The 14,926-nt window shown below is 36.9% G+C and overlaps 1 protein-coding gene across 1 annotated transcript in view; it reads right to left on the minus strand.

The window, feature by feature from the left end:
* Positions 1 to 962: 962 nt before the first annotated feature.
* The window catches only part of SMCHD1 (structural maintenance of chromosomes flexible hinge domain containing 1), a 161,862-nt gene continuing 147,898 nt past the window's right edge, over positions 963 to 14,926 (minus strand). The window contains exons 46-48 of the mRNA XM_025365383.1: positions 8,693 to 8,851; positions 8,272 to 8,386; positions 963 to 2,029 (exon numbers count right to left, since the gene is read on the minus strand). Coding sequence (XP_025221168.1) covers positions 2,005 to 2,029; positions 8,272 to 8,386; positions 8,693 to 8,851 — 299 coding nt within the window. The 3' untranslated portion in view covers positions 963 to 2,004. The remainder of the gene's footprint in view (positions 2,030 to 8,271; positions 8,387 to 8,692; positions 8,852 to 14,926) is intronic.

The following is a 14,926-nucleotide window of genomic DNA, read 5'->3' on the forward strand; positions in this document are numbered from 1 at the left end:
TTTTTTTTTTTTGAGGCAGAGTCTCGCTCTGTTGCCCAGGCTGGAGTGCAGTGGCGCAATCTCGGCTCACTGCAAGCTCCGCCTCCCAGGTTCACGCCATTCTCCTGCCTCAGCCTCCCGTGTAGCTGAGACTACAGGCGCCTGCCACCACGCCCAGCTAATTTTTTGTAATTTTAGTAGAGATGGGGTTTCACTGTATTAGCCAAGATGGTCTCGATCTCCTGACCTCATGATCCACCCACCTCGGCTCCCAAAGTGCTTGGATTACAGGCGTGAGCCACCATGCCCGGCCTTTAAATACACTTCTAATAAAAATTAAGAAATTTTAAAACTAGGTTTTTTGCTTCTAGATAGTCTCAATGCCTTGGATTTAAAACATTACTCCTTCTTGACACAATGAATTATAAAAGCAAACTAGTTCCACATATTAATTATACTTTCAAGTCTAGTTCCTAAGAAGTGATTTCTCTTTAACTTTTCTTACCTATCAATCATTTTCATATAATCTAATGTCTAAGGACTGCAAATATTGGTACAGGGTGAGTATCCCTAATCTAAAAATCAGAAACAAGAAATGTTCCAAAATTCAAAACATTTGAGCGCAGATATGACATATAAGGGAAATGCTCATTGAAGGATTTCCAATTTCTAATGAAAGATTTTTGGATTAGGGATGCTAAACTGGTAAATATAATGCAAATATTCCAAAATAATAAAAAAAACTCACAAAAAACCAAAATCCAAAACACTTCAGGTCCCAACCATTTTCAATAAGGGATACTCAACCTGTAATACTATGGAGCCAATCTTCCCCATAGCTAATTCTATAATTGCCATTTTGTTTTTTCTGTAACAACAATTTAAATAATTTCCAATTATAAAGATAGGTTAACATCATTATAGTTTTTTAACAAGATAACTTTCACGAAGCTTCCAATTTTAAAAAGAAAAACACTTATCTATTCAGTAGGGAAGAAACAATCTTATTTATTAACAGCCTGCATATTTAGAAAGGGTTTAAAAACACATACATTTCCTGGGACACAAACTTACCAAATGTATGTCCTTACAAAATAACTTCACAGATTAATAGTCTTGAACTTACACAAAGACATATATATGACATACATTAGGTTGAGTTAATATACATTTCAAATGTTTTTGCAGCAACTTTCTACCAGAAAGTACATTAATGTGAGAATGTATGTTCTCTTTAATCCCTTAAAAATAGTAATAAAAAATTACAAAATAATGTAAATGTAAAATTAAGGCTGAGACTACATATTCTAGTATTAATAAATCAAACAATAGTTATAAAACTTGGTGTTGCTGAATATTATATATATATATGTGTATATATATATATATATATATACAGGATAAGTCTTTTGAAATTTGAAATGCTACCACTGTCACAAGTTCACTCATCGATTTAATGTTGTTCTGGGTATCTTAACATTTCAATTCCCAAACACCTGTGCTTTTAAAATTTTTATCCTGAATTCTGCATTGAGTTTCCTCACATATTTACAATTAAATATCTAGCCTCTAGAACCTCCCTTACACAGAAGACAAAACATCTTTGTTAAATAAATTCACGCAAAAGTAATAAAAAGGTTTTCAAGAAACAGTTCTAACATGTTCATTATATTTATACTGAAAAATAGTACACATACTTTTCTTCAGGATTAATAAATGCCATGTGCCAGTTTTACAGTCACTGCCATATTAGCACATTTTCCTCTTACACATTTGCAAGGTAATGACAACCAAAGGGCATAACGTCTGGAATAATTCCAGTAGATCCATAATGTCCAGTAAGATTCATAAAATTGAATGGTTGTTTCCAGTCCCATCTGAATCAAAATGGAAATTCATGCCCAGGTACTTGTATTGTCCCCAGAAATACTCAGTCTGGAAGTCACCCTCTTGGTCTTCTGAAACAGAGATGCAGAAAGTAGGGCATTCTTATTGAGACCAATGGCCTCTTCTCTCTGTCACCTCTCACACATCTGTTTTGGTTATAATCCTGGTCAAAGGGGAAAGAAAACAAAGTTTTATGTACCAAAGGTTTCCCTTCCCTAAACTCCCTCATCACACCTGGATGCTTAAATATCCAATGAAACCATATTCTCTTAATTATAATTCTTGGTATAAACAGATTTAATTAAATCCTTATATACAATCATTTCCTTCACATGTATGCAAAACAAGCCCCCAAATAAAAGTAGTTAACACACACACACAGTATATAATATATATAATCTGTATCACAGTGCTTTGAAATGGTATTATCTCAGACCCAAATTCTGCAGATTTTTGCTTTTCACCCCCTTTTCCTTAAATGAACTTATTATTTTAAGAACAGGAATTATAATGCTTATTACAGAAAAGTAACAAAGACAAGCAAAATAAAACATAATTAATATTCATAATCCCATTCATATAGAGATGAACACAGTGAACACCTTGATATATGTACCTACAGATTTAAAAAATTCAGATATATCTAAATATTTTCTAATAGTTCCCTGAACTGCCATCTCCAAATAGAAGATACATATTTTTATTTTTTTAATTTTTTTTTGAGATGGAGTCTCACTCTGTCACCGGGGCTGGAGTGCAATGGCCGGATCTCAGCTCACTGCAAGCTCCGCCTCCCGGGTTTACGCCATTCTCCTGCCTCAGCCTCCCGAATGGCTGGGACTACAGGTGCCCGCCACCTCGCCCGGCTCGTTTTTCGTATTTTTTAAGTAGAGACGGGGTTTCACTGTGTTAGCCAGGATGGTCTCGATCTCCTGACCTCGTGATCCACCCATCTCGGCCTCCCAAAGTGCTGGGATTACAGGCTTGAGCCACTGCGCCCGGCCAGAAGATAAATATTTTTAACAGAACTAATTTTTAATCTTTATAAGTGGAAAATGATTTAGAAAACTGAAGCCTCTTTTCAAGAAAACAATGGAGTCTACTGCATAGTATCATATATTGCTAAGCATATTTAATGAATTCTAAGATTTTTTCACAATTAACATCTCTGAAATCCAGATGTACTTTATAATGTCGAGTTAACTGGCAATATTTTTCTTTAATGTTTCATAAAATGACATTTTCATAGTTAATGAAATCTTAAAGTTGAAACATAGTATGTGATCTGTAAGCGCTAACAAATATATATTCAATATACATATGTAAATAAAAACATAAACATAAATATACAGAAACACATATAATGTACCTATTTCCTTTCCTACTATTAAATTTGTTCGATTGTATGGATGAAATATACCAATATTCAATACTGTTAAGATTTTTATTTCAAATGCTCTGACCTTTTGAGAGTGTGAGATTTATTAAAGATTTATAGAGAATAGGAAAAGACTGAGGATGAGAAAATCCCTAACAGTGATTTTAACAAATTTCCTGAAGATAATCAGGATGCAAAGGGGAGAAAGTCACAGCCCAGAATACACCAAATTTTCAACCTAAACTTCTAATACTGCCATCACAAAGCTAAACAAATGATAGCATTGTGTGTGTGTGTGTGTCCCCACGTGCTAAAGGCTGCAGTGAAAATATGGTTCTTTGGCTCTCTAAAAACACTGACATTCTTTCTCCCTTTCCTTGACATGATACAGTATTACTATGAAGTGTCTTAGTGAGCATTTTGTCAGTCATTGTTGCTGGGCATTCAATTAATTTCATTCATCCCTGAGAAATTCTCTTCCACATGATAGCATTTCCTTCTCCATTTTCTTCTTTATTTTCTTCTTTCTAGATTCCTAATAGTCTGAATTGGTTCTCTGTCTTCTCTTTTTGTATTTGGAAAGTTTTCTTTTTGACTTTAGTCCTCCTATTGAACTTTTTATTTCAGCAACAATATTTGTAATCTGTTTATTCATTCTTGTCCTGGCTCCTTTCAGCTACATAGTAATTACAATTTTATAAAAGAGATCTAGTCTCTTTACTAAACTGTCCTCCAGGTTGATTTTGGAACTCATCTTGAATTTTGTCTCTCATGTTGCTGGCTACCCTCATTTGTGTGATGATTCTTGGTTGTACAATTACATTTAAGAAAGAGGATTATGTTGCTAGCTGGAATTTCTTCTACTATCATAAAAATAGAACTGTTTTACCATCAAGTCTCTTCTCTAAGTGGGATTTGATGGTAACTATAACTGGGATAGGGCATAGCAAGGTCATGGGTCCACAGGTTTTGCTTTAAACATGTGGATGTTGGGTTGAGCATAGTGACTCAGGCCTGTAATCTCAGTACTTTGGGAGGCCGCGGCAGGACAGTAGCTTGAGACCAGCCTGGGCAACACAGCAAGACCCCATCTCTATAAAATAAATAAGTAAAAATTGTTGAATTAAAAAAAAATAGATAAATGTGCAGGTGCAGAGCCAATTATCAGCCTTTTGGTTCCCAGAGGCCAGCATTAGGTCCTAGTGTGCCAGCAAACTACCAAAAGCCAATATACCAACATTTAACTCATTTCCATTGTTACCTAACTTTGTAGTGGCATCTTTTCATGCCTGGTGACAAGGAAACAAAGCTTTCAAAGTTTGGGTTGAAAATCTGGTACATTCTAGGCTGTGGCTTCCTTTCTTTTTCCATTCTGTTCTGTCCTTTTTATTTGCCACTCACCCTGTTTGGGAGAGAGGACTCCCAAACGGAGAGTTGCTGGACTTCTCACTCTTTTGTTCTGACTCTGAGTTCATAGTGTTTCTGGGGCTGAATCAGGCAGACTGTCTCCTATTATTTCTAGACTATTTCCCAGTCCCTTCACCTCTAGTATATTCTAGCCTTGTTTCTATCCTGTTATCCCCAGAAAACCTCAATCAAATGTGATCGCAAAATGAAGACATGTTCGGACATGGAAGGGCTCCAAGTTATCTTTCTACACACTTTTTCTAAGGAATTTATAAGAGACAGAAAGACATGGAATCCAATAAATAATGGATATAATCCAAGAGAGTAACTAAGGAAGACCCAGCATGGCAGATTTACAGGAGGCCTGCACAGTTACTAGTCACTGGTACAGCAGGAAGAAGATGTGATTAAAATACATAGGGAAAGAAAAAAAAAGGTGGCAATTAAAACTTCCAGAAAAATCAACAACAAGAAAGAGTCTTAGTAACAACTGGAATAACACTTCACGTGATTTTAAGAATAACAGAGTAAGGAAGATTTATTTGAGCCTGATGTTTGGAGCTCTAACTGGTGGCCTAAGTAAGAGTCATGACATTAGACCTGTATAGAGAAGGAAATGTAATTCTAGCACACAAGTTTGCCTAGTACTGAACAATATTTACATAGTCATGATAATGTAATTTTTAAAAGGGTAGGCAACGACAGAGTAACTAAAAATTAACAGTTAAAACAAGGGTTGCCTCTGAAAGATGGAATAGAGGTAAGGATGCACAGGATACAAGATTTTATGATCATCAGCTCTTTCTAGACCTGTGCTGTCCAGAACGGTAGCCACCAGCCATGTGTGGCTCCAGAGTACCTGCAATATAGCTAGTCCTAATTGAGATTTGCCGTCTTCTGAACTGTGAAGACTCTGTATTTTTTAAAAAAGAATGTAAAATAGCTCATTAATCATTTTTAACTTTGTTTACATGTAGAAATATTTTGGATATTGGGTTCAATAACATCTATGATTAAATGGCTTTTAGAAAATTTAAAATTATATATGTGACTCAACGTATAGTACAACACTGTAAAGTAAACCATTTGATATATGTATACACATGACTGATGATCATTATATTACTAACAATATTATAAACTAAAAAATTCTCTCTGAATTGCTACAAAATTTTAATTAACAAGATCCAAATCAATGTCCATAGTAGTGCTGTAATAACTGGAAGGTCTAGGACAAATTTAGTGCTAAGACTGTGGCACAAAAACATGTACCTTACATCTTAGCCTAGAACTACACCTGAGGAATTTCCTTAGTGGGAAGTGGGTTCTGGTCTCTTAAAAAAATAATCCCACTGTTTATAAAATACTGCTTTAAAAAATTATGAAAAACCTACATCAAAGCAGAGGGAATAATACAGTGAATTTCCTATTTCAAGCTTCAGTAATGAAAACATTTTGCCAAGTCTTGTTTTGATATCCTCTGCCACTTTATTTTCCTGGAGTATTTTAAGAGTATATCCCAGACACCATATTATTTAACTAATATAAGAACTTTCTACAAAGAAGAACTTTTATAAAGAAGAACTTTCTGTAACTATTTGGTAACCTGATAGTTCATACATATGTCTTTTCTATATGAATATATAAATTTTCACAGTCACAAGCAAGTGCCCTACTAACCAGCAATGATGACCAATAAGGGATTTTTGCATCATTTTGAACTCATGATTTCTAAAAATTATATGTCTAAATCTACTGCAAAGAGTCTTTCTGATGCTAAATTGCCCCAACACACTTTGAATGATCAGCTTAATCATCTGTATACACCTCATGCCCATGAACACATCATTCACATGCCTACATGTGTGATACTCAAGAGATATCAATGAACTTAAAACAGAATTTTTTTGCAACATGATGGAGAAGTTTGATAATCTGGCCTCTGCCTCTATGTTCAACAACAGTTTGGCTCTCTCCCTCTTGCATACCATGCCTTAGCCACTAACATCTTTTCAGTTCCTCAAACATGCCACATCTGTTATTTTCTTAGAGCATCATGCCTTCTTCCCAACCTCTGACTGAAACCAATCCCTATATGGCTGGTTCCTTCCCATGCTTCAGTTCTCTGTTTCAAAGCATCTCTCCTGACAACTGATATTGTTTCTCTATCATTTTCTATTACTTCATCATTTTTTCATTTCTTATTTTCTTTCTCTCTTTTTTTTTTGAGACAGAGTTACGCTCTTGTCGCCCAGACTGGAGTGCAATGGTGCGATCTTGGCTCACTGCAACCTCCGCCTCTTGGGTTCAAGCAATTCTCCTACCTCAGCCTCCCGAGTAGCTGTGATTACGGGCGTGCGCCACCATGCCCAGCTAATTTTTTGTATTTTTAGTAGAGACGGGGTTTCACCACGTTAGCCAGGATGGTCTCGATCTCCTGACCTCATGATCTGCCCGCCTCAGCCTCCCAAAGTGCTGAGATTATAGGCGTGAGCCACTGTACCTGGCCTTTTCATTCCTTTAAATAGAAAAAAGCTTACTTTTTAAATTGTCCCTCTACTGCAGAGAATTACAGAATTCCAACGGAGGCAAGAACCATGTCAGTTTTATTCACCCAGCAACATATACCACAGAGTGAGATTTCAAATCTTTACTGAATAAATGTAGAATATGCAGATGCAAAGGGCAAAGAATACCAATTCCAAACACCATAGTTTCAAGGGAATTCCTCTACGGTTGATATGAGAAAACATATTCAGGTAGAGTCTACCATTAAACCTTTTGAAATAATAAAAGAGAAACACCAGTACCATGATATCCTTCTGTGGGATGACTTTACTAACATTTAATCTAAAAGGGACAGTTTTCTTACTATGAAGTTAGGGTGGAAATGGCTGTGTTGGTCTTTTGGTGATCGAAATGGCATCTGATTCTCCAAAGCAAAAATTATAAGCAATTTTAAAATAAGCGATTTACAAATGGTTTTGCATATTCTATACTTATTAAGTTACTGATCCTATGAAAGAGAATGCAGTGAGCCAAACAATAGACAAGCAATTTGACTCTTAACAATGACTTTTAACATAATATAAAAATAAACTATTAACATTTCTAAATAACTAGCACAAGTTATTTAGAAGATTGAGTATCCTAAGAGAATATAATGCTTAAGTTTTATCTTCATTATTACTTTTTTTTTTTAAATTTAAAATATTCTGGCTCAAGGGAAGAATTAGACATGAACGCATACTGTTTTTAAAATATGATGACCCAGTCAGGCGCAGTGGCTCACACCTGTAGTCCCAGCACTTTGGGAGGCCAAGGTGGGCAGGTCAGGAGTTTGAGACTAGCCTGGCCAACACAGTGAAACCCTATCTCTACAAAAAAAATACAAAAAATTAGCCGAGCATGGTGGTGCATGCCTATAATGCCAGCTGCTCGGGAGGCTGAGGCACAAGGATCCCTTGAGCGCGGGAGGTGGAGGTTGCAGTGAACCAAGATTGTGCCACTGCACTCTAGCCTGGGTGACAGAGCAAGACTTCATCTCAAAAAAAAAAAGTTATCGTGAGACCCAAGAACTTTAGTAAACTAACCAAACATAATTCTCAGGTCAAACTCACCTATTTTGTCTTGTAGCTTCTCGTCTCATTCTTTTAGGAGGAATTGGACAATCTGTCATCTCAACCTTTGGTGAATGACGCAATGAGTCATTACACTTACGTATGGGAGTCATACCTGTGAAGATGGAAAATGTAGAAAGTTAACCTTACAATAAAAACAATGGAATTATTATATGAGAGAAATGCAAACATGAATATGTCATAATTTATAGAAAATGAATTAAGAAAGAATACTGAGAATGCCTCTTACTACTTCTGGTGAAAGAAGAGTTTATAACCATTTATCAGATAGGACTTGGAGGTTAAGAGTTTTTGTTAAGTTCTGAATCATCTGCATTCTTTTTTCTTACAGTTGGATTCTCATCAAAAATATTTATCTCCATATAAAGGAAGTAAAAGTTAACAAAAAGTAAAGACTTACCTAGTTTCTCCTCTATTAGTTTGAGATTTTTCTCATGTTCATCAAGTTCTTGCTTTTTCTTCTTCATATCCGGAGTGCGAAGGTACTCTAATTGACTGTTAAGATCCTTATTCACACTGTCTACTTTGCACACAGCAGAACGATACTGCTGAAGAAGATCTGTAAAGAAACCAAATGCATTTGACTAAATTACTGATATCAAACCAAACTCACGTTTTAGGGGAAAAAATGAGCAACACTGGGATTTGTGTTATGGTAACATATGGGATCTACTTTTAAAGCCACAAAACATTCAATATAAACAAATGAAATAAAAAAGCATAGTTAAGATCCCAGCACAAACTTGTTAACTTTAACTTTCTTTCTTTGACTTAAGTTTACTTCTGTCAGGGAAGAGTTCTCTATATAAAAAGTGCTCTGTTTTTACTGGATCACTCTCTCAAGCCAATGTTTGTATCTTGTCCGATATTCAATATTCAATATAATTCCATGTGGACAAATTTGGCAGGGGGAAGGCAAATATATTAAATATTGTATTGTTAGAAAATCACTACTTCCCAAATGAAAACTGATGAGTTACAGGGGGTTTCTAATAAAAAGATGTGTAAGTGTAACTGACAGTGAGCATGCTGTGGTTCAAACTTGGCAGCACTGCAACTGATTCTTATTTTTTGTACTGTAAAAAAAGAAAATCATTGCTTCCAAAAAGCATGGCTATTATTTTTAAACACAGAATTTTTAGGCCGGGCGTGGTGGCTCACGTCTGTAATTCCAGCACTTTGTGAGGCTGAGGCGGGTGGATCATGAGGTCAGGAGATCAAGACCATCCCTGTCTAACACAGTGAAACCCCGTCTCTACTAATAATACAAAAACAAAATTAGCCGGACGTGGTGGCGGGTGTCTGTAGTCCCAGCTACTCAGGAGGTTGAGGCAGGAGAATGGTGTGAACCCGGGAGATGGAGCTTGCAGTGAGCCAAGATCGTGCCACTGCACTCCAGCATGGGTGACAGAGTGAGACTCTGTCAAAAAAAAACATAGAATTTTTTAAAAACACACTCAGAAAAATACTTCACTTTCAAAAAACTTAACTTTCCTTAAATTACTTTGTCTAAAAATGTATTACATTATTCAAATTAATGACCTGGGAAAATGTCCACCATAGAAAAGTATATAGAAAAGGACTATAAAACCAAATTGTTAGAATAATTCAACTTATTTTAAACTAATATACTCCCACATGTATAGACAAAAGGCTGGAATGTGATACAATAAATTATTAACAATGTTTAATCTGTAGGTTTGGGAATTATGAGTTCTTTTAAAAATTCATGATGCTTGCCTGTATGTTCCAATTTTTTTCCACAATGATCAAGTGTTCTTTTTGCCATAAATTTTGAAATTCCAAAAAAGTATTATATTATTCAGGTTTGAGATTATTGCCTGTCTCCATGATTTACTAGACACTAAGTATTAAATAGTGACTATACTCTACGCTAAGGGTTAGTAAACTACCACTCATGGGCCAAGAATGGTTTATTTCAGTTTTTGTTTTTGTTTTTTAAGACAAGGTCTCACTCTGTCACCCAGGATGGAGTACAGTGACACAATCACTGCTCACTGCAGCCTCATCTTCGCAGGCTCAGGTGATTCTCCCATCTTAGCCTCCTGAATAGCTTGGACTACAGGCAAATTGGCCACCACACCTATCTAATTTTTGTAGAGACGGGGTTTCACTATGCTGTTGGACCTTTGAGAGGCCAAGGTGGGCGGACTGCTTGAGCCCAGGTTGGTCTTGAAATCCCGGGCTCAGGCGATCTGACCATCTTGGGCTCCCGAAGTGCTGGGATTACAGGAGTGAACCACTGGCCCATCCAGTTTAAAATGATTAGATTTTAAATAGTTATATAAATATCTTCATAACATCATCCTTGATTTTGCCACTTGGTTTGCAAAACTTGAAACATTTAGCATCTGGATAAGACTCTAGTCACACATCAAGATGATCAACATCCATGGGAATGGACATATAAACATTCAAACACTTAACAAACATATATAAGTGGTTTATAAATAAAACTGTGAAAGAAATTATTTAAGAGTACAGAGTACATTAGGTGTAACATAAGATATTCTATACTTTAAGGGTCAAGAGTAGTGTTTTCAAAAGAAACCTACCCAATATTCTAGAAATCCACACTTAGAATGAGTGGCCAAATTACACGTACACATCTGTGTGTGCTTGTGAATATATTCATATTTAAATACAAATTCTATATGTGAAATTGAGTGACGATAAGACCCTTATGTTCCTTATGCTTTATGATTTATTGAGAACTTTATTCTGGTCTGACAGCACTTCTAATTCCACATTAAAACAATGTTTTCTTTTCTTTTCTTTTTTTTTTTTTTTGAGACGGAGTCTCGCTCTCTCACCCAGGCTGGAGTGCAGTGGCACGATCTTGGCTCAATGCAAGCTCCACCTCCCAGGTTCACGCCCTTCTCCTGCCTCAGCCTCCCGGGTAGCTGGGACTACAGGCACCTGCCACCACGCCTGGCTAATTTTTTTGTATTTTCAGTAGAGACAGGGTTTCACTGTGTTAGCCAGGATGGTCTCGATCTCCTGACCTCGTGATCCACCCGCCCCAGCCTCCCAAACTGCTGGGATTACAGGCATGAACCACCAGGCCTGGCCTCAAGCAATGTTTTCTACATACATAAAATAATGAGTCACAATATTAAGATAGGCCATTTCAACGTGTCCAGGAGAATGACTATGTAAAGCTACTAGAAACAACACAAAAGGATTGAAAGTATATCTGAAAGGCTGTTATCAGGTAGTGTGTTAAGGACTGCCCAAACATGAGTTAATAGAAGGCTGAAGCAACTTTCTCACCACTGAAGGATTTATGCAGTTAGATGCATAGACTTTCCTAAATACTATTTAGTGCTCTTCAAACTTTGTGCTCCATATAATTCTAAGAAACTTATTGGCAAAAAAAACTGATAAGCACTTATGCCTGGGAAAAACTACAAGAAAAAATACACCAGAACCTCTGCTTTGACTTGCTTCAAATAACCCACCCAGGAAGAGGAGGATAGAGGCAAGCTGTGACAGGGTGGGTGTAAATGAAACAAGACTGGCTATGTTTTAATAATCAAAGCTAGGTGACAGGTCCATGAGAGATCATACTGCTCTATTCCCAGAACAAAACAAAACACCCTTTCCCTGAAAGCCAGAGTGCGTAACTAATCTTCGTCACTATTCATAAAAATATTAAGAATGGCTTTATTTAAAAAACTGTAATAATTGACCGTAATATTGACAGCTTAGTATTATAATAAATCAAGTATGAAAACAATAAAGTGTAAGTAATGTCTAACCTGGTCAGACGTATAATATTTTAAAGTATATGAATATAATAAAAATGTTAATACTTTTGATGATGTCATGATTACAAACTATGTATTACAGCAGTCCCTCCTTTTCTTCATGGGACATGTTCCAACACCCCCAGTGGATGTCTGAAACTCCCAATGGATACTACTGAACTCTGTCTGTGTAGTCATGTGTTGCTTAATGATGGGGATGTGCTCTGAGCAATATTTCATTAGGTTATTTCGTCATTGAGTGAACACAACAGAGTGTACTTACACAAACCTACATGGTATATAGAGTCTACAATGCTCCTAGGGTATATGGTATGGCCCATTGCTCCGAGACTACAAACCTGTACAGCATGTGACAGTACTAAATACTGTAGGTAACTGTAACACAATGGTAAGCATTAGTGTATCTAAACATAGAAAAGGTAATCAACTCCATTATAATCTTATGGGACCACTGTCTTACATACAGTCTGTCTCTGACAGCCCCAGGCAGCCCATGAAAGTATTGCGGTTTTTTTTTTAAGCAAATTTTATTTGTAAAGAAATATTTTTAACTCTATGAGCTCTTTTTGTACTTTATTGGTAAAGTTTAAAGGAGTAAATAACGGGAAATATTTGGGAATATAGTAGCTCTCAATAAGTATAGTTTCAGATTTTACAATTCAATAAATATTTTGGAAATGGTTTACTATTTTTTTTTTTTTTTTTTTTTTTTTTTTGGAGACTGAGTCTGGCTCTGTCGCCCAGGCTGGAGTGCAGTGGCCGGATCTCAGCTCACTGCAAGCTCCGCCTCCCGGGTTTACGCCATTCTCCTGCCTCAGCCTCCCGAGTAGCTGGGACCACAGGCGCCCGCCACTTCGCCCGGCTAGTTTTTTGTATTTTTTAGTAGAGACGGGGTTTCACCGTGTTAGCCAGGATGGTCTCGATCTCCTGACCTCGTGATCCACCCGTCTCGGCCTCCCAAAGTGCTGGGATTACAGGCTTGAGCCACCGCGCCCGGCGGAAATGGTTTACTATTATAAAATTAAACTAAGAGTTCTGACTACTGTTTCATCTTCAGGGTGTTTCTTTCCAGCCTTGGGTGGTCTTCTCACTTACATGCACTAATTAGTACTCAGCTGGATACTGAAGGGAGACCTACTGCATTTCCAGAGCTCTCTCTCTCTCTCAAAGGCAGCTCTTGCCTTCCCAGTAACCTGTCTGTGAACTATAGTTGTCTTGACCTTCCTGGACTCCCAGCCTGTTCTTCTCAACTTTGAGACTACTGAGCTTCTTCCTGGGTTCCCCCTTTCTGTTTTACACAGTCTGGAAAATCTCTCCAGGCAGTAAGCTGAAGCAACCATAGGGCTACTTCAATTGATTTATATTTCTCAGGAATCACCATTCTTCATTGCTTGACATCCAAAGTCTTGAAAACTGTTCTTTCACATAGTTTGCTCAGTGCTTTGTTTTTTTGAGACAGAGCCTCACTCTGCCATCCAGGTTGGAATGCAGTAGCACAATCACAGCTCACAGCAAGCTCAGCCTCCCAAAGAAATGGGACTAAAAGAGCGAGCTACCAGGCCCAGCTAATTATTTTATTTTCTGTAAAGATGAGGTGTCACTATATTGCCCAGGCTGGTCTCAAGCGATCCACCCATCTTGGCCTCCCAAAGTGCTGGGATTACAGGCGTGAGCCACTGTGCCTGGCCTCAGTGGTTTTTTTCTTTGGTTTGTTTCATGTAAGTTACTCCATCTTGGTGAGAAGCAGAAGTCTATGTTCTTAGGTATTCATTCATGTTTATTTTTCTCTGTATTTAAGGATCAAACATGTTTGGCTGCAGAAACACCTTTTAAAACTTATTTTTGTTGTTCTTGTATATGACTTTTTTCCTTTCCCATTGTATCTTCTAACTGCTTACTGTAATATTATATGAATGCTATTATTTTGTATGCTAATTTTATAACTTTCTCCCTTAATAAATTCTTTTAATTTTTATCTTTGATTACCTTGGATTTTATAGGTATACTGTTAGACAATCTACAAATAGTTACCATTTTTTTCCTTTCCAATTCTCAAGACTTTGTTTTTCATTTTTAAAACTGATATATGATAGATGTACACATTTTCAGGGCACATGTGATATTCCGATACTTTATATAATGTGTCAAGATAAACTAAGGATAATTGGGATATCCCTCATCTTAATATTTTTTCTTCATGCTAGGGACATTTGAATTATTTTCTTCTACCTATACTGTGGTATTTTGTTTTTTGAGATGGAATCTCACTCTGTCGCCCAGGTAGGAGTGCAGTGGTGTGATCTTGGCTTACTGTAACCTCTGACTCCTGGGTTCCAAGCAATTCTCCTGTCTCAGCCTCCCAAGTAATTGGGATTACAGGTATGTGCCACTACGCCCAGCTAATTTTTTGTGTTTTTAGTACAGAGGGGGTTTCACCATTTTGTCCAGGCTGGTCTTGAATTCCTGACCTCAGGTGATCCACCCACCTCAGCCTCCCAGAGTGCTGGGATTACAGGCGTGAGACACCGTGTCCGGCCTGTAGTGTGTTCTGTCCTATACATACCAGCCTATGATAAATTTTAATTTATAAATTAGGCACAGTAGAGATTAACAACAATAAAACAGAATAAAAATACAGATAATAAAGTTATATGAACGTGGTGTTTCCCTCTCTCTTAAAAGTATCTTATTGTACTGCACTCACCTATTTTGGACTGTCATTCACTTCGGGTAACTGAATTTATAGAAAGCAAAACTGCAGGGGAGGGGGGACTTATGCAATTACTTATTGATTATAAGATGCATTTCTTCTTTTGAGTTATTATTAACAACTCTTCTCTCTT

Source organism: Theropithecus gelada, chromosome 18, assembly GCF_003255815.1.
Source record: "Theropithecus gelada isolate Dixy chromosome 18, Tgel_1.0, whole genome shotgun sequence".
NCBI classification, from domain to species: domain Eukaryota; kingdom Metazoa; phylum Chordata; class Mammalia; order Primates; family Cercopithecidae; genus Theropithecus; species Theropithecus gelada.